This window comes from Pristiophorus japonicus, chromosome 13 (genome assembly GCF_044704955.1).
Source record: "Pristiophorus japonicus isolate sPriJap1 chromosome 13, sPriJap1.hap1, whole genome shotgun sequence".
Classification (NCBI taxonomy): Eukaryota; Metazoa; Chordata; class Chondrichthyes; family Pristiophoridae; genus Pristiophorus; species Pristiophorus japonicus.
Genome location: NC_091989.1, coordinates 155,397,691 through 155,421,457, shown reverse-complemented (window position 1 = coordinate 155,421,457; position 23,767 = coordinate 155,397,691). Strand labels below are relative to the sequence as shown.

Sequence of the window (23,767 nt, the reverse complement as noted above, 5' to 3'; positions counted from 1 at the left end):
TGGACAGGCTAAGTGAGTGGGCAAACATTTGGCAGATGGAGTATAATGTGGGAAAGTGTGAGGTTATCCATTTTGGCAGTAAAAATAAAAAAGCAAATTATTATTTAAATGGAGAGAGATTACAAAATGCTGCAGTACAGAGGGACCTGGGGGTCCTTGTGCATGAAACACAAAAAGTTAGTATGCAGGTACAGCAAGTAATCAGGAAGGCAAATGGAATGTTGGCCTTTATTGCAAGGGGAATGGAGTATAAAAACAGGGAAGTCCTGCTACAACTGTACAAGGTATTAGTGAGACCACATCTAGATTATTACGTACAGTTTTGGTCTCCTACATTGGAGGCAGTTCAGAGAAGGGTTCACTAGGTTGATTCCTGTGATGAAAGGGTTGACTTATGAAGAAAGGTTGAGCAGGTTGGGCCTATATCTTTGGAGTTTAAAAGAATGAGAGATGATTTTATTGAGATATATAAGATACTGAGGAGGCTTGACAGGGTAGATGCAGAGAGGATGTTTCCACTGCGGGGCAGGGGGGTGGGGGGAATCTAGAACTAGGGGGCATAGTTTCAGAATAAGTGGTCGCCCATTTAGAACTGAGATGAGGAGGAATTTCTTCTCTGAGGGTCGTAAATCTGTGGAATTCTCTGCCCCAGAGAGCTGTAGAGGCTGGATCATTGAATATATTTAAGGTGGAGATAGACACATTTTTGAACATTTTCCCAATGACAGATGTCAGGCTAACTGGCCTATAGTTTTCTGCTTTCTTTCTCCCATCTTTCTTTAATTGGGGCGTTACATTTGCGGTTTTCCAATCTGCTGGGACCTTTCCAAATGTAGAACATTTTGGAAGATTACAACCAATGCATCCACTATCTCTGCAGCCACTTCTTTTAGGATGCAGGCCATTAGTTTGCCTAGTACTTTTTCTCTGGTAATTGTTTTAATTTCCTCCCTCCCCTTTGCTCCCTGATTTTCTACTATTATTGGGATGCTTTTAGTATTTTTTGCAATGAAGACAGATACAAAATATTTGTTCAAAGTCTCTGCCATTTCCTTGTTTCCCATTATTAATTCCCCAGTCTCAACTTCTAAGGAACCAACATTTACTTTAGCTACTCTCTTATTATATACTTGTAGAAGCTCTTGCTGTCTGTTTTTTTTATTTCTTGCTAGTTTACTCAATCTATTTTCTTCCTCTTCATTATTTTTTTAGTCATCCTTTGTTGGTGTCTAAAATGTTTCCAATCTTCTAACCTACCAGTAATCTTCGCAACATTGTATGCCTTTTCTTTCAATTTGATACCATCCTTAACTTCCTTAGTTAGCCCCGGATGATTCATCCTTCTCGTAGTCTTTCTTTCTCAATGGAATATATCTTTGTTGAGAATTATGAAATACCTCCTTAAATGTGTGCCACTGCTTATCTCCCATCTGACCTTTTAATCTATTTTCCCAGTTCACTTTAGCCAACTTTATCCTCATACCTTTGTAATTGCCTTTATTTAGGTTTAAGACACTAGTTTCAGACCCAAGTTTCTCACCCTCAAACTGAATGTGAAATTCTATTATGTTATGATCACTCTTCCTTAGAGGATCCTTTACTATGAGATCATTAATTAATCCTGTCATCAAGGCTACCTTTGCCAATTTGAGTTGTCCAATCTGTATGAAGATTAAAGTCGGCCATGATTATTGCAGTACCTCTCTTTAAAAACTCTCATTATTTCTTGATTTATACTCTGTCCTATAGTGTAGCTACTGTTAGGGGGCCTGTAGACTACTCCCACCAGTGACTTCTTTCCCTTGGTATTTCTTATCGCCACCCAAATTGATTCTACATTTTGATCTTCTGAGCCAAGATCATTTCTCACTACTGTACTGATCTCATACTTTATTAACAGAGCTACCCCATCTCCTTTTCCTTTCTGCCTATCCTTCTGAAATGTCAAGCACCCCTGAATATTCAGTTCCCAACCTTGGTCACCTTGCAACCACGTCTCTGCAATGGCTATCAGATCATACCCATTTATTTCTATTTGTGCCATCAATTCATCTATCATATTTCAAATGCTGCATGCGTTCAGATAAAGAGCCTTTAATTTTGTCTTTTTACCATTGCCATTTTTCCCTACTCTGACCCTATTTGCTGGTGCACTCTTATGTTTGTACATTCTGTCCCTTCCAATCACACTCTGATTGTCATTACCCATATCGTTACCCTGCACTATTGCCTTGTACTTTCTCTCTAACTTTTTAAATTTCCCCTCACCTGATCCCTCCCCCCAATTTTTTAGTTTAAAGCCCTATCTACAGACCTAGTTATTCGATTTGCCAGCACGCTGGTCCCAGCCAGATTTAAGTGGAGCCCGTCCCGACGGAACAGCTCCCTCTTTTCCCCGTACCGGTGCCGTTGCCTATCCTATTTCCACACCCTAACACTGGTTTTTGCAACCACATAACATCTGGCTTGTTATAAGGAATAACACAAAATAGTGTATTATAAATCAGTTCAAAAATTGGCAGGCAAACCAATTAAATTTGTTCAGTTACTTTTTGAAAATGCTTTTGGATGCCAATTTGTATTTTTACTAACGCGAGAAACCAAGGACCTAATGTAAGAAAGATGCAAAAATAACATTTACAACAAGATGATTACGTTTTTCTAACCAGTTGCATTTTCTGTGTTTGAAATGTGTCGGCAATCTTCACAGAACCATCCTTCCAGCATCTGTGCCTAGAAATAATTCCCAGAAATAATTTTTTATGATTGACAAGATTGGCTCACTATAGAAACTTGCACCCGAAACACATGGGACAGTCTGCCAATGTGATATTGTACATAAAGACTTTTTGAAAACAATTAAGTTTGTAGAATTTTTATTCAATAGTTTGTATATTATACTTCTAAGCATGAAGGAAACAGAAGGAATAATAAGGAAAAATATTTAAACGAGCTATAAGCTGGTTTATGAGCTTTAAAAAAGAGCATCAGTCAATGTCTGGAGCCTGAAATTTACAAGCACTTTCCAGTATGCAGTTAAACTCTGATTTGCCTCACCCTGTGTCTACTTTACAGCAGTTATACTTTGTGACATTAAAGTTGCACGGCTCCTCCTTAACACCAATTGTTGCATATTCCAGGTTGAACCTCTCTTATCCAGCTATGTTTTTATCCAGCTACATCCCTCGTCCGGCATCAGTCCCGGCGGGGGTGGGGGGGTCGCGACCCGCGCTTTGTCCTGGAGCTGACCGCTCCTCCTCTCCCCGCTGCCTCCGGTGCTCCCTCTGAAGCCGGGTTGGCGTGCCGTATCCTGAGGCCGGCCGCATTTCGTGCCCAGCTTCGTCCTGACAATCCTCCTGCCCGTCGCACCGCCACTGCTCGAAGATGCCGATCTTAGTGCCGCGGCTGGCAGGAGAAGCAGTTCTTCTCGTCGGAGGGTGATGGGGCGCCGGTTGTTGTGGAAGGAGAGGGTCTGCCGCAGCCTGCTGCGCTCTTGGGCCGCCCTGTCGTACACACGCACCCTGTCGCTGTAGCCCAGCTGCAGGCTGAGCTTGTAGCACGATGTTCCGGCTCTCCTGCGTGTCCACCATCCAGGTGCAGTCCAGCGGCGCGCTGCGGGCAGAAGTAGTCGGGCGACGCGAAGGAGCCGTAGAAGTTGCCTAGCCTCTTGCCGCAGTTCCTCCTCTCCCCGGGCTGGCTGAAGCTGGGTCTGAAATGCTGACCACTTGTTGTCCGGCAAATCCTCTTATCCGGCACAGGCCAGGCCCCAAGGGTGCCGGATAAGAAAGGTTCAACCATATATGAGAATGCTCCTGTCTTTTAAAAAAAAAAGGCATCATATCTAATTTACTGTGGCTAACCGCACGAGAGATCCACCAGTGTATATTGGTTTTATTAATATGTCCAGCTTCTCAATAGTAGTAAGGTTAATAATGCTGTAGCTAATTATTTTTGTGGGTTTTGTCTTACCATCACAATACATGATGGAATTGCAGATCTGGTAGTTGGCTTGTCTAAATTGATGTTGTAATGCTTGACATCCTCTGGAATTCTTCAAATCATTTCTAATTAGACCTGTTTTTGCATGTTAGCAGGATGAAGATGAGGAAGGTATGGAGTTGGAAGATGCAACAGAGGATGAAGAAGATACAGCTGAACAAGAAAGACGGAGACAAGCCCGTACAGCCGCACTGGCTCGACTGCGGGTGACAGCACAAAGACTTCTCGAAGCTACAGGGAAAGTTGTAGCCATTCTATTTTTGGCTTTAGCTGGTAAGTTTTTAAGAATTACTATTTTTGTTACCAATTGTTTGAACCATTTAATTTTAGGTGAGGTGAGAGTGACTGTCCTTGACATCACGGCAGCATTTGACCAAGTGTGGCATCAAGGAACCCAATTAAACTGAAGTCAATGGGAATCGGTGGGGGGGGGGGGCAATCTCTCCACTGGCTGGAGTCATACCTAGCACAAAGGAAGGTGGTTGTGGTTGTTGGAGGCCAATCATCACAGCCCCAGGACATCACTGCAGGAGTTCCTCAAGGCAGTGTCCTAGGCCCAACCATTCTCAGCTGCTTCATCAATGATCTTCCCTCCATCATAAGGTCAAAAGTGGGGATGTTTGCTGATGACTGCATAGTGTTCAGTGTCATTTGCAACTCCTCAGATAATGGAGCAGTCCATGCCCACATGCAGCAAGACCTGGACGACATTCAGGCTTGGGCTGATAAGTGGCAAGTAACATACACACCACATAAGTGCCAGGCAATGACCATCTCCAACTAGCGAGAGTCGAACCACCACCCTTTGACATTCAATGGCATTACCATCGCCGAATCCCCCACCATCAACATCCTGGGGGGGGACCAGCCACATTAATACTGTGGCAACAAGAGCAGGTCAGAGGCTGGGTATTCTGTGGCGAGTGTCTCGCCTCCTGACTCCCCAAAGCCTTTCCACCATCTACAAGGCACAAGTCAGGGGTGTGATGAATACTCTCCACTTGCCTGGATGGTGCAGCTCCAACAACACTCAAGAAGCTTGACACCATCCAGGACAAAGCAGCCCACTTGATTGGCATCCTATCCACCACTGTAAACATTCACTCCTTCCACCACCAGTGCACCGTGGCCGCAGTGCGTACTATCTACAAGATGCACTGCAGCAACTCGCCAAGGCTTCTTCGGCAGCACCTCCCAAACCCGCGACCTCTACCACCTAGCAGGACAGGGGCAGCAGGTGTATGGGAGCACCACCACCCCCATGTTCCCCTCCAAGTCGCACACTGACCTGACTTGGAAGTATATCGCTGTTCCTTCATCATCGCTGGATCAAAATCCTGACAGCACTGTGGGAGTACCTACACCACATGGACTGAAGCGGTTCTAGAAGGCAGCTCATCACCAACTTCTCGAGCAATTAGGGATGGGCAATAACTGCTGGACTTGTCAGCAACACCCACATCTCATGAACAAATTTTTTAAAAAGGGTTTTGAAAGTGTACTCTTTAGTATCTTGGCAGAGAATCAGTTATGGCATGTCAATCTACTTGCCATTGGGCATGATTAGCTTTACCCATTTTTTTCCCAGGTTACTAAGCTGGGCATTTCACCACAGAAGTAAATTAATACCTGCTCTTCTGTCCTGTAAACTCCTCTGATCTTGCGAGAGATTGTGCAGGTGTTTTCAACTGTGGAGAGGTTTAAAATATACACACATACATGCATGCTCTGTCAGCTAAAGGAAAGTGATGTAGAGGTTATTGGCTATTAAGTGGAGACAGGAGGAATAAAGCTTAAGAAATATGCTGAAGGTAAGCAACACAAAAGCTAATGTGTTGCTGCTTATTTATATTGGCTAATGTATTACATGTAATACTGACACAGTATTGCTTTCTTCTTGCAGGAATTACAGTTCCATCTGCATTCTCTGGTGTTTATTATCTGCTTTTCATTGGAATTAGCACATGGTGGGCCTGTCACTTTCCAATGAGCCATATTGGATTTAATACAATCTGTGTGATGGTGGCATTTTACACTGCAGGTCACGTTATCTGCCTGTATATCTACCAGACTGCATATTTCCAGGAACTATTCCCCCCTGATGGGCTCTGGTCCAGGTAGGGAAATGTATTTACTCAAAGATGTACCTATATGTTCACTACATGCACCATGTGAGCTCAATCAATGTAAATCTGTTTAAGATCTATTTGCGTGGGTGGGCCATTTACAACAAAAGAAAATACCCCAACTTCACACTGATTATATCCGTTTGTGATGCCTTGTGTTTGGTGCAGATCTAGGATGCTCCTATTACCAGGTTTTCTTGTACCAGGAAAATGAAGCAAATCTATGGAAGGAACTATTTTGCAACAGGAATCTGGTGTGTAGAAGGAATTAGAAATGTATTTAGGCTATGCCTTCATTTTCTTGAGGGTAGTTTTTAGTAGTGACAAGATTCCACAATTGGCTTTAATTTATGCTGAGACAATGGCCGGAGACGAGGATGAAGTCGGTGGCAAGGGTACAGACTTTGTGGTAATGAAAGATGATCGCTTTAGTTTTCCTGTGTGTGGGAAGTGTGTGACAACACAGAATGATAGGACAGAAGCTGTGGAGGGGTCAAGAGGGATGATGGCAGGGTAGAGCTGCGTGCTGTCAGTCTACATGTGGAAGCTGATCCCACGCCTGTGACTCATGTCACCAAGATGTCGATGAGGAAGGGGAGGGGCAGCCACGGTTACAATGCAGGGTCAGGAAGAAAAGCCATTGGTAGAGCTGCTCTGGTTGTGACTGTATAGATAAGAAAGGATCCAAGCAAGGTTAGTCACATTGAGCCGAGGAGTGGCAGTGGAGAATGTCAAGGAGAATGCCATCCATAACTTTGATTAGGGCAGTTTCACTGATTTGGAAAGGTTGCAACCTGATTGAATCTCTCCAATCAGGGAATTGTAAAAGAGATAGGCATGGACCTGGGAGGTGACAACATGTTGAAGAACATTAGAGAGCAAAGAGATGGGATGGGGTGGGACTCTGCTCGGACAGAGGGGTCGAGGGTATTTCTTTTGAGGAGGGGAGTGATGATGAAAGTCTGAAAGCGAAGAGATCATGGGGCCGAAATTGATGGCCTTAGAAACATAGAAACATAGAAAATAGGTGCAGGAGCAGGCCATTCAGCCCTTCTAGCCTGCACCGCCATTCAACGAGTTCATGGCTGAACATGAAACTTCAGTACCCACTTCCTGCTTTCACGCCATACCCCTTGATCCCCCGAGTAGTAAGGACTTCATCTAACTCCCTTTTGAATATATTTAGTGAATTGGCCTCAACTACTTCCTGTGGTAGAGAATTCCACAGGTTCACCACTCTCTGGGTGAAGAAGTTTCTCCTTATCTCGGTCCTAAATGGCTTACCCCTTATCCTTCGACTGTGACCCCTGGTTCTGGACTTCCCCAACATTGGGAACATTCTTCCTGCATCCAACCTGTCCAAACCCGTCAGAATTTTAAACGTTTCTATGAGGTCCCTTCTCACTCTTCTGAACTCCAGTGAATACAAGCCCAGTTGATTCAGTCTTTCTTGATAGGTCAGTCCCACCATCCCGGGAATCAGTCTGGTGAATCTTCGCTGCACTCCCTCAACAGCAAGTATGTCCTTCCTCAAGTTAGGAGACCAAAACTGTACACAATACTCCAGGTGTGGCCTCACCAAGGCCCTGTACAACTGTAGCAACACCTCCCTGCCTCTGTACTCAAATCCCCTCGCTATGAAGGCCAACATGCCATTTGCTTTCTTAACCGCCTGCTGTACCTGCATGCCAACCTTCAATGACTGATGTACCATGACACCCAGGTCTCGTTGCACCTTCCCTTTTCCTAATCTGTCACCATTCAGATAATAGTCTGTCTCTCTGTTTTTACCACCAAAGTGGATAACCTCACATTTATCCACATTATACTTCATCTGCCACGCATTTGCCCACTCACCTAACCTATCCAAGTCACTCTGTAGCCTCATAGCATCCTCCTCGCAGCTCACACTGCCACCCAACTTAGTGTCATCCGCAAATTTGGAGATACTACATTTAATCCCCTCGTCTAAATCATTAATGTACAATGTAAACAGCTGGGGCCCCAGCACAGAACCCTGCGGTACCCCACTAGTCACTGCCTGCCATTCCGAAAAGTACCCATTTACTCCTACTCTTTGCTTCCTGTCTGACAACCAGTTCTCAATCCACGTCAGCACACTACCCCCAATCCCATGTGCTTTAACTTTGCACATTAATCTCCTGTGTGGGACCTTGTCGAAAGCTTTCTGAAAGTCCAAATATACCACATCAACTGGTACTCCTTTGTCCACTTTATTGGAAACATCCTCAAAAAATTCCAGAAGATTTGTCAAGCATGATCTCCCTTTTACAAATCCATGCTGACTTGGACCTATCATGTCACCATTTTCCAAATGCGCTGCTATGACATCCTTAATAATTGATTCCATCATTTTACCCACTACTGAGGTCAGGCTGACCGGTCTATAATTCCCTGCTTTCTCTCTCCCTCCTTTTTTAAAAAGTGGGGTTACATTGGCTACCCTCCACTCGATAGGAACTGATCCAGAGTCAATGGAATGTTGGAAAATGACTGTCAATGCATCCGCTATTTCCAAGGCCACCTCCTTAAGTACTCTGGGATGCCGTCCATCAGGCCCTGGGGATTTATCGGCCTTCAATCCCATCAATTTCCCCAACACAATTTCCCGACTAATAAAGATTTCCCTCAGTTCCTCCTCCTTAATAGACCCTCTGACCACTTTTATATCCGGAAGGTTGTTTGTGTCCTCCTTAGTGAATACTGAACCAAAGTACTTGTTCAATTGGTCTGCCATTTCTTTGTTCCCCGTTATGACTTCCCCTGATTCTGACTGCAGGGGACCTACGTTTGTCTTTACTAACCTCTTTCTCTTTACATACCTATAGAAACTTTTGCAATCCGCCTTAATGTTCCCTGCAAGCTTCTTCTCGTACTCCATTTTCCCTACCCTAATCAAACCCTTTGTCCTCCTCTGCTGAGTTCTAAATTTCTCCCAGTCCCCAGGTTCGCTGCTATTTCTGGCCAATTTGTATGCCACTTCCTTGGCTTTAATACTATCCCTGATTTCCCTAGATAGCCACGGTTGAGCCACCTTCCCTTTTTTATTTTTACGCCAGACAGGAATGTACAATTGTTGTAATTCATCCATGCGTTCTCTAAATGTCTGCCATTGCCCATCCACAGTCAACCCCTTAAGTATCATTAGCCAATCTATCTTAGCCAATTCATGCCTCATACCTTCAAAGTTACCTTTCTTTAAGTTCTGGACCATGGTCTCTGAATTAACTGTTTCATTCTCCATCCTAATGCAGAATTCCACCATATTATGGTCACTCTTCCCCAAGGGGCCTCGCACAATGAGATTGCTAATTAATCCTCTCTCATTACACAACACCCAGTCTAAGATGGCCTCCCCCCTAGTTGGTTCCTCGACATATTGGTCTAGAAAACCATCCCTTATGCATTCCAGGAAATCCTCCTCCACCGTATTGCTTCCAGTTTGGCTAGCCCAATCTATGTGCATATTAAAGTCACCCATTATAACTGCTGCACCTTTATTGCATGCACTCCTAATTTCCTGTTTGATGCCCTCCCCAACATCACTTCTACTGTTTGGAGGTCTGTACACAACTCCCACTAACGATTTTTGCCCTTTGGTGTTCTGCAGCTCTACCCATATAGATTCCACATCATCCAAGCTAATGTCTTTCCTAACTATTGCATTAATCTCCTCTTTAACCAGCAATGCTACCCCACCTCCTTTTCCTTTTATTCTATCCTTCCTGAATGTTGAATACCCCTGGATGTTGAGTTCCCAGCCCTGATCATCCTGGAGCCACGTCTCCGTAATCCCAATCACATCATATTTGTTAACATCTATTTGCACAATTAATTCATCCACCTTATTGCGGATACTCCTTGCATTAAGACACAAAGCCTTCAGGCTTGCTTTTTTAACACCCTTTGTCCTTTTAGAATTTTGCTGTACAGTGGCCCTTTTTGTTCTTTGCCTTGGGTTTCTCTGCCCTCCACTTTTCCTCATCTCCTTTCTGTCTTTTGCTTTTGCCTCCTTTTTGTCTCCCTCTGTCTCCCTGCATTGGTTCCCATCCCCCTGCAATATTAGTTTAACTCCTCCCCAACAGCACTAGCAAACACTCCCCCTAGGACATTGGTTCCGGACCTGCCCAGGTGCAGACCGTCCGGTTTGTACTGGTCCCACCTCCCCCAGAACCGGTTCCAATGCCCCAAGAATTTGAATCCCTCCCTGCTGCACCACTGCTCAAGCCATGTATTCATCTGCGCTATCCTGCGATTCCTACTCTGACTAGCACGTGGCACTGGTAGCAATCCCGAGATTACTACTTTTGAGGTCCTACTTTTTAATTTAGCTCCTAGCTCCTTAAATTCTTTTCGTAGGACCTCATCCCTTTTTTTACCTATGTCGTTGGTACCAATGTGCACCACGACAACTGGCTGTTCTCCCTCCCATTTCAGAATGTCCTGCACCCGCTCCGAGACATCCTTGACCCTTGCACCAGGGAGGCAACATACCATCCTGGAGTCTCGGTTGCGTCCGCAGAAACGCCTATCTATTCCCCTCACCATCGAATCCCCTATCACTATCGCGCTCCCACTCTTTTTCCTGCCCTCCTTTGCAGCAGAGCCACCTACGGTGCCATGAACTTGGCTGCTGCTGCCCTCCCCTGATGAGTCATCCTCCCCAACAGTACTCAAAGCAGTGTATCTGTTTTGCAGGGGGATGACCACAGGGGACTCCTGCACTATCTTTCTTGCACTGCTCTTCCTGTTGGTCTTCCATTCCCTATCTGGCTGTGGACCCTTCTCCTGCGGTAAGACCAACTCACTACACGTGATACTCACGTCATTCTCAGCATCGTGGATGCTCCAGAGTGAATCCACCTTCAGCTCCAATTCCGCAACGCGGACCGTCAAGAGCTCGAGGCGGATACACTTCCCACACACGTAGTCGTCAGGGACACCGGAAGTGTCCCCGAGTTCCCACATGGTACAGGAGGAGCATATCACATGACCGAGCTCTCCTGCCATGTCTTAACCTTAGATACCCTTAAATTGGTAATAACAATGTTATAGTTCACTTACTGATATAAAAAAGAAAAGAAAAGCTACTCACCAATCACCAGCCAATCACTTACCCCATTGGCTGTGACGTCACTTTTTGATTACTTTCTACTTCTATTTTGCTTTCTCTCCCGCTGTAGCTGCACCAGTATGCTTTTGACAGGTCGCTCCCCTCTCACCAACTGCCGCTGGCTCTCGATCTCCCGCTGGGCTTTTGACAGGTCGCTCCCCTCTCACCAACTGCTGCTGGCTCTCGATCTCCCGCTGGGCTTTTGACAGGTCGCTCCCCTCTCACCAACTGCCGCTGGCTCTCGATCTCCCGCTGGGCTTTTGACAGGTCGCTCCCTTGCCGCCCATTGCCACTGTCATTCCTTCTCAAGTTGCGCCCAGTGCCAGTTTCCATTTGGGTTGGAGCGGGTGGGAGGGGGGAACCGCCCGCTGACGTCAGCGGACGGCCAAGTGGCGCAACTGACCTCCCGCCCGCTGTGATGCCAGATTGGTGCGGACGAGAGTTGGCGCCATAACAGGCATGGACTGCTGTGAGGAGGCTGGTCTATCCCTAACGGTGAATATGAAGAGCTGGAAAAAAAAAGTTAGTAAACAATTTTAATATTTTTTCTTAACAGCAACTTACCTTGATGGGGGTCCTCTGAAGGTCTTCCAGTATTTTTTTTTAATACTGTTTATTTGCAGCTCTTCGACCCTCCCTGAGCCTGACTCCATCCTCAGCGGCACTTGGGCGGCAAGTGCCTCTGCCGCCGAGAATGAGAGCTCCCGCCCGCTGCCGCCCAGTTTGACTGCGTAAGCCCCTCTTTTGCTGCTGGCCGCCCTTTTAAGGAGCTTTTTGCCGAAAACCCCACCCAGAGTTCCATCGGGTACCTCGACGGTCCCTTGCTCTTCACCAACCTTGGCCCCATATTGCCTGAGGAGAGGGAGCATTTGCAATCTCAACTAGCATGGGAGCCAGGTAGGGAAGTTGGGTGGTCAGCAGTTTAATGGGGTTGAGGAAGCAGGAATTGGCTTTTGTGAATGAGATGGTCTTGGAGAGGGCATGGGGTGAGATGAAACAGAGACAGAAAGAGAGAGGAAGGTTCAGGGTTAGGACATTGGAGGCTTGGGGGAAGAGGGCACAGGTTCAAACTCGTAAAGGCAAATTTAAGACTGATGTCAGGAAGTTGTTTTCTATACAATGGCCAACACTCAATGGAATTCCACATGAGGGAGTTCAAGCAAAAACTTTGGAATCAATTAAGAAAAAAGAAAGACTTTGATTTATATAGCGCCTTTCATGACCACTGGACGTCCCAAAACGCTTTATAGCCAGTGAAGTACTTTTGAAATGTAGCCACTATTGTAATGTAGGAAACATAAAGAGAACATTGAATGCTATGATGGAGAACTGTGGTTTCTTCTGGATGGATGAGCTAAATGGCCTTACTCATCTGAAATTGTCTTGTGACTCTTTGTAATCATTTAACTATATAATAATATTTCTATTATATGGGCCTAGATATTGGGGGTGCTAACAGGGCGCAATTGACTTTTCGCCCGGGCGTGGCACCGCTAACGACTCCTGCTAAATTCTGCGGGAGTTTAGCGGTGGGGGTAACCCATAGCGCCCCACTCCACAGCGCTGGCGATGACAACATCATCGCAGTGCCCGGCATCTTGTTTTTTCCCCAGAATAAAAATTGGGGAGCATCCCCCCAAAGCTGCGGCGGGTGATTCCAGGGACAGTTTCAGGGGAGGTCAGCGGGCCGCTCGCGGGGCGATGTTTAATGGGGAATGGCGGCCATTGTTTAAAAAAAAAAGTGACGTTTTTCATTGGCGCCCCATTAACGCTGAAATCACGGGGTCCGTGCCGTGATCATTCAGCCAGGCACTCTGACACAGCAGCCTCGCTCCCCGGTTATTCATGGAGGCCTGATTCTTAACTGCAGAGCTTGCAGCTTGGGGCTTTCCCTTTAATGGAAAGAAGAGCACCTCCTACGCGACCTAGTGCATAGCGCTGTGCCCTGCTCCCTACCCATCCACCCCAGAAAGGAAGTGGAGCACGTTATCTTGCGCCCCACTTCCTTTCGGGGTGGTAAAAGTCTCAAGATTGGATTCCTTGGTGGAAATTCCAACTTCTGCGCACAGCACAAAGAGGTGGTAGCCAGGTTAAATAAATCATGATCTTACGACGTATGTAGGACCCAGATGAAATTTTAATGGCCTACTAAGCAGATTGTGCGATGCAGATGCTTTGCTCAATAAAAGAATGGTGGTGCAGCAGGAAAGGCCAACAAGGTAAGTGTTAAAATTATTTTTTGCAAGGCTAGGAGGAGTCAGAGTGCTTCTCCAAGGCTCCACGTGAATATTGTGAGCTGCTGCAGCTTTGGGCATCACCCCCCCCCCCCCCGCCCACCCAAAATCACAATTGCAACCTGCCTCCACGGACGTACCTTCCTGCTGGCCGGATCGGCCTCTGGGTCACTTGATCTTGCTCCAGCCAAAACCTCAGCGTTTGGCAGCTTGCCATTGGCATGGTAATGAAGCCCTGCCCTCATAATGGACCAGGCAGGATCGGGCAGCTGGCCGGCATTTTGTTAAAATCTACTTGCTTATATGTGGCAGGTGATGAGAATTCTACAATTGTTCTTGGTGCCCCGGACAGTGAAAAGGAAAGTGGGCTGCGATCCTTACCTTAGTTCACTGTTCAGACTTGCTGTAAGGTTCATATGTATGGATTGAGACAAGGACAGGATTGGACTCGGCTATGATGGTTCCCAATAGCTAAATAGCCAGCCAGCACTGACTGTCCAGGCTCACACCTGGAGAACGATCACTTGGGCAGGAAGGAACTGTACCCACCCACAAGTCAATACTTTCAGAAAAGGAGGAACTAAAATGTTCGTTACATTTGCAACTGTTTTAACTTGTACTATTTACATAACTCTCCTTTAATATTTCATTTCTTTTTCTGAAATAGAAGAATGAGCAAAAGACTTCGTGACCACAACTTAACTGTTGCAGCTGACTTTTTATATACAACAAAAGCATTTTAACGTGAAAAATATATATAAAATGTGATTATTTGAATTTATTCAGGAAACATTAATGGGTTAGATTTTCCAGCTGTCATTTATCACTACAGATGTACATTATTAAAATTGTGTTCAATTTTTAAGGCTTTGCAACTTTATAAAATTTCCTCACTAGTTAGTTTCTTAAGGGCTCAATTTTCCCCAATGCCGTTTTTTGGTGTATTGCCAGAGTTTATGCCCATTTTTCTTGGCCCCAACTACTCCAAAAAGATAAGTATCAAGTATCCCCGTTCTATTTTTTGAATTTGGCGCTGCACAGTCTGTCCTGTAGCTTCAGGGGTTGGAGCCTAATGTCTGCGCCGAACAAATGATGCCCCCCCCCCACCGTCCCCCTCTGGGCATGTGCGGGGAAAAAAAGGATGTTTTTGATGTGCTTGCTATGGGCGCGCATACCCAGTACAGCCCCTGGTCTGCATTTGGACATTTTTAAAGAGTGTAGGAACTTTAATTTTCATTGGAAAAATTGGAGCTGCAATACAATATGCAACACGGCTCAAGGACCAAGAATCTTTTACAGGATGAAGTGGAGGCACTAGTTACTGTGATTGAGGCCAGATGGCACGAGCTGGACACCAGCAGAGGTCACATAGAAGTTTCACCAAAAGAAATGAAGAACCACTGGAACCAACTTGCTGAAGATTATTGTGCAATGGTGACCATCCCGAGGTCTGGAGTCCAGTGCAAAAAGAAGTGGCAGGACTTTGGTCAAGTAGTTAGTCTAAGTAATATTTTCATTTATTCAATGGAATTGCAATTGTAAATGTGACCACCCAGCAGAAAGACACCCTCTCTTTAAAAAGTTATATTTTCATCTTTGCCGAGGAAAGTGGCACACAACAAACGGGAAAGAGCTCAAACAGGAGGAGGCCCGGCAAATCTGCACTCACTGATACCCTTGGAAGAGACGGTCGCTGCTTTGATGGGTCCTGCCTGGAAAAAAGTAACCACCACTGCACAAGCTGGGCCCACACTCGAGGAAGAGGGTAAGTCCTGCAAATTCCACAGTCTGGCTTTCCTAAATGTTAAGCACTTCGCGGGCTAGCCATGCTTCGGGGATGTCTCCGTCAGCTATGCCTCGGTTGATGCAATGTGCAATCATTCATCGTGGTCCTTCAAATCAGCCTGCTGTCTGCGCTGTGTGAGCCTATTCATGCCACCCACTCTGCCCCCTCCTCTGCTGCTAACCATTTGTCTGTTCTGTTATATTTTGCAGAACCTGAGGCCAACCCTGACTATGCAGAAGAAGATTCAGATGCAGACGAGCCTGAAGAGGATCACATCTTCCAATCCCATCTTCCAGACCAAGAGCATGGGGGGGGGAAGGGAGAGGTGATGGATGAAACTCACTCTGGAGGAGGTGCAGGTACCGCCCATTGAGGTGCCAGCCCCTTTCCTGAGTGGTACGAGTGTTGCTGGGACATTCCATGGTTTCCCACTGTCCGAGGCTGGGGATTCCAGTGGAGCGTAGCAAGGCACACCCAGGGCCTCACCGTCCGAGGCTGCGGGCTGTAGCAAGGCACATCCTGGGCCCCACCGTCCGAGGCTGCGGGTCCCAATCAGATGCAGCGAACCACACCCAGGGTGAGGAGGGGAAGGAGAGCTCGACAGCGCTTTCCTGAGATGCAGGATCTAACAGATGTGGTTCAGATGATGGCAATGAGTGCGGAGAGCATTGACCTTACACGATCACTCCTGGACACCATCAGTGGGGTGGGTGATGAGGTATCGGGACTGTCAGGAGAAATAACAACACTCCCTCGAGAAATAGGAACACTGTCCGGGAACATGTGGGAGGGAATGTCTCAGGCAGCGGATACCATGTCGGTGCACATGAGGAAGGGCATGTCACAGGTAGCTGAGACACTGTCGGCGAACATCAGGGAGGGAATGTCGGAGTTAGCTGCTGCAATAAGGGAATACGCCCAGACCCCATACCCATTGACAGAATCAACTGCCACTCCCACTCCCATCCCCAGACCGGCCTCTGAAGAGGCCCAAGCCGGGTCCTCCACAAAACCGCCTGCCCCCCCCCCCCCCCCCACCATCAAGAAGTACGCATTACCCGAGATTTTCGAAAGAATAAGCTTGGTACCAAACTGAGAGATGCTGCCTACCGCCTGCGGGCAGGGGTGGAGTCAACAAGACCAAGTGCAGCAGGTGGTCTTAGAATAAGGTGGAGGAGAGATGGGTGCAGCCTTTCTTTGCTGCTGCTGCTGTTATTGTTACTGTTGTAACTGTTCTTAAATTAAAAGTTTTTTGTAAGTTATGTAAATTTACAAGTTTAAAAGTTTTAAGTGATCTTAGAGTTTGTAAGTGATAAGGTTTGTAAGTGATCTTAACTGAAAACTTTGAAGGTTGATACAAGATTATTTTTATTTAAGTTAAGTACAAACAAATGCTAGTTAAACTTTTGAATAAAATATATTTTACATTATAACAAACATTTCCATTATTTGTTCCATTATTAACACAACTTTTTGAAGTAAACAAGAATCATTTCCATCATTTGTTCCATTAATACACCACAACATTACGGAACAGGTCCAAACAGTAAACATGGTCCATTTGGAATTGTTGCCACTGAGCCTTCAGGCAGCAAAGTGTTCACGGATGAGCTGCTGGTGCAAGGCCCGAGCAATCGTTAAAGGGGCATGACGACCCACCCTCCTCCTACTCCTCGTCATCTGCATCTTCCTCGTCATCATCAGCCACTCTCACCTCAGGCGGGTCTTCTACTACCGGCTGCTGCTGTCTCATGATGGCTAAGTTATGCAGCATGCAGCACACAACAGTGAACTGACCAACAATCTCAGGAGAGTATTGCAAGTAGCCTCCGGAATGGTCCAGGCATCGGAAATGCTGTTTCAAGATGCCAATGGTCCTCTCTATTATGCTGCGCATTGCAATGTGCGACATGTTGTATTCCCGGTCAGCTTCTGTCCGGGTTACGCATAGGTGGCGAGGTTGTACCCTTTGTCTTCCAGTAGCCAGCCCTTCTGGCTGCTGCTGAAACATGGAAGACATAGTGCTCTTGCATAGGATGAACACATCATGGGTGCTCCCAGGGTATCTTGCATCAACTGACATGATGCGATGCATATCGTTAAACATGAGTTGCACATTAACAGAGTTCCTGTACATCTCGGAATCCTCCAAAGGTGCTCGCAAGGCGATGTGGGTACAATCAATGCCGCCATGTACCTTTGGGAAGCCAGAAATCCTAGAGAAGCCCACAGCCCTTTCACGCATTGCCATTGAGAACTTTATGTAGTCATTCCTCTGGGCATATTGTTGCATGTTGAGAAATGGCGCACACAACCCCAGTTGTGGCCTGGAACGATCCAGATGCATAGAATGAAAGTGCACCTGTAACCTTCACTTCAACTGGCAAAGCAGTCCTCCTAACGCTTCTAGGTTGCAGCTCTGCTTTTACTAACTCTCAGATCTCAGTTACAACTTCTTTGCAGAAACGCAGCCTTCTGACACAGTCTGCATCACTCAGGTGCAGGTACGAATGCCTATCTCGATATACCCAACGTGGGTACGGCCACCTGCCATCATCCTACGTGCTCTGAGGTTCCTCATGCGATGACATTGAATCAATTGTCTCCTCCACAGCACCATCATGCTGAAGGCTTGCACAAGGTCTGGCATTGTCAGTATTGCCCCTATGATTAAATTGCACTTTTGCAAGAAGCTCAAAACGGCAGGCAGGACAAGGTTCATTGTTCTCTCTCTCCCCAAAGTCATCGCCCTAGTATGGACCACACCCAGGCCTGAGCATGTGCAATGATTGGGAAACACCACCCCCTCCCCCCACTTCCGGGGGTTCATTTGATGCATTGTGGCATAGTGTAAGGCTTCTCATGTCTTCAGTTCGCCTTCCACACCCTCCGGTCTTTTCAAGCTGAGCCCCGTGTCCAGACGAGGGACCGATTCTGCCAGCCGATGTTCTGACCGTCGAGCCCGGTTTGGAGACGTTCTATGCTGGCGTGGCACTTTTTGGAAAAAAAACTCAAAATTTGAAGAATTTCATGAACCTTCCATTTTCGGCGTTTTAAGTTTGAAAAATTTAAGCTTGATGATGCATATTTATAACTCCCTCCAATACTTCGCCTAAAGACAATGGCGTCTTTTTGCGCCGATTTTTGATATGCACTGGTTTTTCTTAAATGCCCAGAAGGTTTTTCGGAAGTGGTCACATAGGCCATCCTAGGAGAAATGTAAGTTGGCCAAACTTGCATAATTGTGCAAAACTGGCACAGACGTTAGATTGCGCCTCATATGACGCAAAAAAAACTAACCTAAAAAAAAAATTATAACTAACTGAGTTACGCTGGCGCACAATCTTCGGGGAAACTTGGATTTTTTAATTTAAGCCAAAAAAAGCTGCGCGCGCCAAAAAAACGGCATGAATCACTCGGGGAAAATTGAGCCTTTAAATGTAAGTTTTAGCAGTTCAAATGGACTTTAACAAAATAAATAACTCTTATGCAGCGTAACAGGAATATCTGAGGTGTGGTTCTCATACCTCAGTCAATAGCGATTTGGAATAGTCTCTAGGAAGTGTGTGATAGCACCCCAGTGATGTTCTCCACCCATTTCCTTCTTCCATGAGCAGGCTCTGGCCTCAGTTCAGCATTTCCTTGTGGTACTGTGATTAATATTTTGAATGCAGCATTGTATGGGATTATGAGAAGTCAACCATTGCTCCAATGTGCTACACCGTGATTGTTGGCTGGATATGTCTTTGGGTGAAAACAGTGTTCTTATTCACCATGCCACCCAATCCCTCTACAGTGAATAGTTTGTTGCTCACTAGCATCAGCAGAATTTTGACACAAATTCTTCAGTGATCTCAATATAACGATATTATTGCTCTGTTCTAAGGGTTAAGTGAATACTGTGTTTCTCAAACAATTCATTTACTTATCAGCAATATTTTTCAGATGATTCCTTGAATGTTGTTAATTGTTTGACATACAATGGGTCCGAATTTGATCAAAGCCAAGTTCCGCCCATTTACCATTGAAAGACCGCTAAGATCCTGACAGTACTTTGGGCGGAAGTTTGGTGAAAAAATGGAGACGAAACAGGCCGGCGGAAAAAATGGGTGTTACACGACGATTCTGGGTGGTAGCAGGCGGTCGGTCAGATTCTGGGCGGCAAATGCAATCCTTGACAAAGTAACGCCGAGGCTGGAGTCGGGCCCAGGGAGGGGTGGAACGCAAAAAAAAATATTCAATAAATTAAAAACAAAGCATGACAAAACCTTCAGAGGACCCTTTCAGACAAAATTGCTGCAAAAGAATTAAAGAAGAACATAAGAAATAGGAGCAGGAGTAGCCTCGAGCCTGCTCCGCCATTTAATACGATCATGGCTGATCCGATCATGGACTCAGGTCCACTTCCCTGCCCGCTCCCCATATCCCTTTATTCCTTTATCATCTCACTAACCTTTTCTTGCAGATCCTCGTACCAGGTAAGATCTGCTTCCACGTGGCGGTATTTTCTCTTGCAGGGGCAGAGGACCGCTCGGATGAATCTCGGGCGGGAGCAGGCGGGAGGACTTTTTTCGGCGTTGCATGCCAGCGGACGCTACCCGGCGGTCCTTTCAAACCACCGGTGTGAGGGCCTCAGCAATCTTGCACAGAGGGCAGAGCGCCGAAAAACGGGGAAACTGCCGAGCAAACTTGACAGCAGCTGGCAGTAGGGCGATCAAATTTGGGCCCAATATATTTTTAAATTATTACGATTTGGCCATTTGTAACAGAAGTCAGTCTTGTCTTCTGCAAAATGTTAGCTGTGAAATGGAATCGAAACGAAAACAGCTATTTCCTCTAAAAGCAAAATACGGCGGATGTTGGAATCTGAAATAAAAACAGAAAATGCTGGAAATCTCAGCCGGGTCAGGCAGCATCTGTGGAGAGAAAAACAAAGTTAATGTTTCGGGTTGCCATAACCAGGGTAAACAATGCAATTAAATATAACCAGAATCTGCAAATGCTGGAACTTTGAAATAAAAGAATTATTCTGGATATATACATCAGAGCGGTCCAATCTGTCACGATAAAAGACTGGTTAATGTTTTGGGTGTAAGATCCTTCAGAACTAAAAACTGAAAAATAACTAAGCCTCTTTGTACATCGACTTGAAAGAAAAAATACTTTTTGTACGTCGACTTGAAAGAAAAAAGAGAGGGACAGTGAACAACAGATACTCCAGTGCTTTTTGAATGGCCTTCAAATTGCTTAAAAGAAAAGCAGGAACCTGTTGAATGTACAAAAGATCATTGTGCTGAGACAATGAAAAGACATTAAAAGAAGAAAAAAAACATTGTATAAATAGTTAATATGGTAAAAACATGGGAAAAAGAGCACCGACCCATCCTGACTAACTGGCTGTGCAGTTGCCTGTTTTTATTTTCAGGACAGTTTTACAGGATGAACAAAAACAGAAAATGCTGGAAAGACTGAGGAGGTCAAGCAGCACCTGTGAAGAGGGTTAATGTTTCATGTCTATGACCCTTCATTAATGAGGGGTCATTGACCTGAATTGTTAACCTACTGAGTGTTTTCAGCATTTTCTGTTTTTATTTCATATTTCCAGCATTATTTGTAATATTTTGCTTTTTGTGTTACAGGATGAAAAAGTGTGGATTAGGCAGAAGCTGGTTTGAGATTTTCCACTTCTGTATTTACTGGGTGATCTTAACGGTATTTAATTGTTACATGATTAACAAAGTTTACACTAGTGTAGTTCAGCGCCATTATACTAGGATTTGACTATAATTTCTGTAAGTCTAACAGCTTAACAAATAATGAGGCTGAATTTGCATCCCCTACGGCGTGTACGAAGTGCGCACGCACCCGTAGGGGCCCCACAAGTTCCGGGATTAGGCATGGGCTGTGCATAGGCTGAAAACCGGAAGTTGCAATCTGTCAAGAATCCTTTTAATTAATTTTTAAATATGTAATTTTTTACATTTATTTATTTTCTGTGTTTGTGTATTTTTGAAGCGATCCCCATTCACACCTATGGGGAGTTCTGGTATGAATGGGATTCTCTTATTGGTTGGGCAAGCCCACGTGATCCCAGGGGCGCTTGCGAACCGCATGTGCCCCTGGGATACGTGGGTCTCCACGCAAGCTTACACGTAGAGGCTCAGGAGCGCAAGTCGCTGAATCTCCCGGATCACCAGGTAAATTTGTAGGTTTTTTTGCAGGTCGGAGGCATCCGCCCGCGGGAAGCCTCCGACCGCAAATTTTGGGCCAATGTTTGAGAGAAGTTTATAGTCGCTTGCCGTTGCCCCACCTGGCTCAGTGGTGCTTGGAGCCAGCCCATTAAGCCCTCTGCCTCAAAAATCACTTGAGCCTGCTATGTCATTCGAGTGTGAGAAGCTATAGACCTCAGGCAACTTGGTCATCAACCTTTGAGGCTTCCTGTGCTGGATTGTTAATGCCGGCTTTGCTCTCTGTCACCCGATCATCTCTTCCCTAATTTGTTTGTCTATAATGTCTTGGTGTTTGGTGTTGACGTCATGTCCTACTAAAATATGGATTGACATGGATAAATAAGCCACCACTTCTGTGATCACTGCATAACTGAAATATTGCAGCCAAACTGGCCATGTGATCATCCAAAGTCTCCTAATGCAGGCAACTTTGCTCTTTATATAATGGTAGTCTTTCATCAGGCTGCCGTGCACCAGGGGTTGGGATGGGGGCAAGTTCTTAAGGAGCTTCAGTGGAAATAATAATCAGGCAGGTTCTATAATGGGCGAGCAATCCGCTCCACTAGTTTAACGCCTAAGCAGTGAAGGTGAAAATGACTCTCGTAGATTGACATATAAGTATAAAGAGGATAGGACAGTTGGATATGGCTGTTGTTTTTTATACAAAAATTCCACCTGTCCCATTGTGGAATTACCACCTGCCATTTTAGCTTCCTCATAACGGTTTTTCAAATCCTTGGGACAGGCCATTGCCATAATGGGAGTGGGTAACCACACCAGATGGGGAACAAAAGGGTGGCTAAATTAAATGTTGGTCCCTTAGAGGACGAGACCAGGAAATTAGTAATGGGGAACATGGAGATGGCAGAACAGATATTTTGAATCAGTCTTTACGGTAGAGGACACTAACAATATTCCGACAATGGATAGTCTAGGGGCTATAGGGGGGGAGGAACTTAACACAATCACAATCACTAAGGAGGTGGTACTCAGTAAGATAATTGGACTAAAGGCAGATAAATCCCCTGGACCTGATGGCTTGTATCCTAGGGTCCTAAGAGAAGTAGTGGCAGGGATTGATGCATTGGTTGTGATTTACCAAATTTCCTGGATTCTAGGGAGGTCCCAGTAGATTGGAAAACTGCAAATGTAACGCCCCTATTTAAAAAACGGAGGCAGACAAAAAGCAGGAAACTATAGACCAGTTAGCCTAACATCTCTGGTTGGGAAAATGTTGGAGTCCATTATTAAAGAAGCAGTAGCAGGACATTTGGAAAAGCAAAATTCGGTCAGGCAGACTCAGCATGGATTTATAAAGGGGAAGTCATGTTTGATAAATTTGCTGCAGCTCTTTGAGGATATAACGAACAGGGTGGATAAAGGGGAACCAGTGGATGTGGTGTATTTGGACTTCCAGAAGGCATTTGACAAGGTGCCACATAAAAGGTTACTGAACAAGATAAAATTTCACGTGGTTGGGGGTTATATATAAGCATGGATAGAAGATTGGCTAACGAACAGAAATCAGAGAGTCGGGATAAATGGTTCATTCTCTGGTTGGCAACCAGAGTGGGGTGCCGCAGTTATCAGTGCTGGGACCACAACTATTTACAATCTATATTAACGACTTGGAGGAAGGGACTGAGTGTAATGTAGCCAAGTTTGCTGACGATACAAAGATGGGAGAAAAAGCAATGTGTGAGGAGGACACACAAAATCTGCAAAATTACATAGACAGACTAAGTGAGTGCGCAAAAATATGGCAGATGGAGTATAATGTTGGAAAGTGTGAGGTCTTGCACTTTGTTGAAAAAGAATCAAAGAGCAAGTTATTATTTAAATGGGGAAAGATTGCAAAGTGCCGCAGTACAGCGGGACCTGGGGGTATTTGTGCATGAAACACAAAAGGATAGTATGCAGGTACAGCAAGTGATCAGGAAGGCCAATGGTACCTTGGCCTTTATTGCAAAGGGGATGGAGTGTAAAAGCAGGGAAGTCTTGCTACAGCTATACAGGTTATTGGTGAGGCCACATCTGGAATGCTGCGGCAGTTTTGGTTTCCATATTTACGAAAGGATATACTTGCTTTGGAGGAAGTTCAGAGAAGGTTCACTAGGTTGATTCCGGGGATGAGGGGGTTGACTTATGAGGAAAGGTTGAGTAGGTTGGGCCTCTACTCATTGGAATTCAGAAGAATGAGAGGTGATCTTATCGAAGCGTAAAAGATTATGAGGGGGCTTGACAAAGTGGATGGAGAG

At 45.5% G+C, this 23,767-nt stretch overlaps 1 protein-coding gene across 4 annotated transcripts in view; it reads left to right on the top strand.

The window, feature by feature from the left end:
* Window positions 1–23,767, top strand: part of piezo1 (piezo type mechanosensitive ion channel component 1 (Er blood group)) — a 416,932-nt gene that overhangs the window by 243,239 nt on the left and 149,926 nt on the right. For all 4 annotated transcript variants that reach the window (XM_070898185.1, XM_070898186.1, XM_070898184.1 and 1 more), the window contains exons 6-7: window positions 4,092–4,272; window positions 5,903–6,116. In XM_070898185.1, coding sequence (XP_070754286.1) covers window positions 4,092–4,272; window positions 5,903–6,116 — 395 coding nt within the window. The remainder of the gene's footprint in view (window positions 1–4,091; window positions 4,273–5,902; window positions 6,117–23,767) is intronic.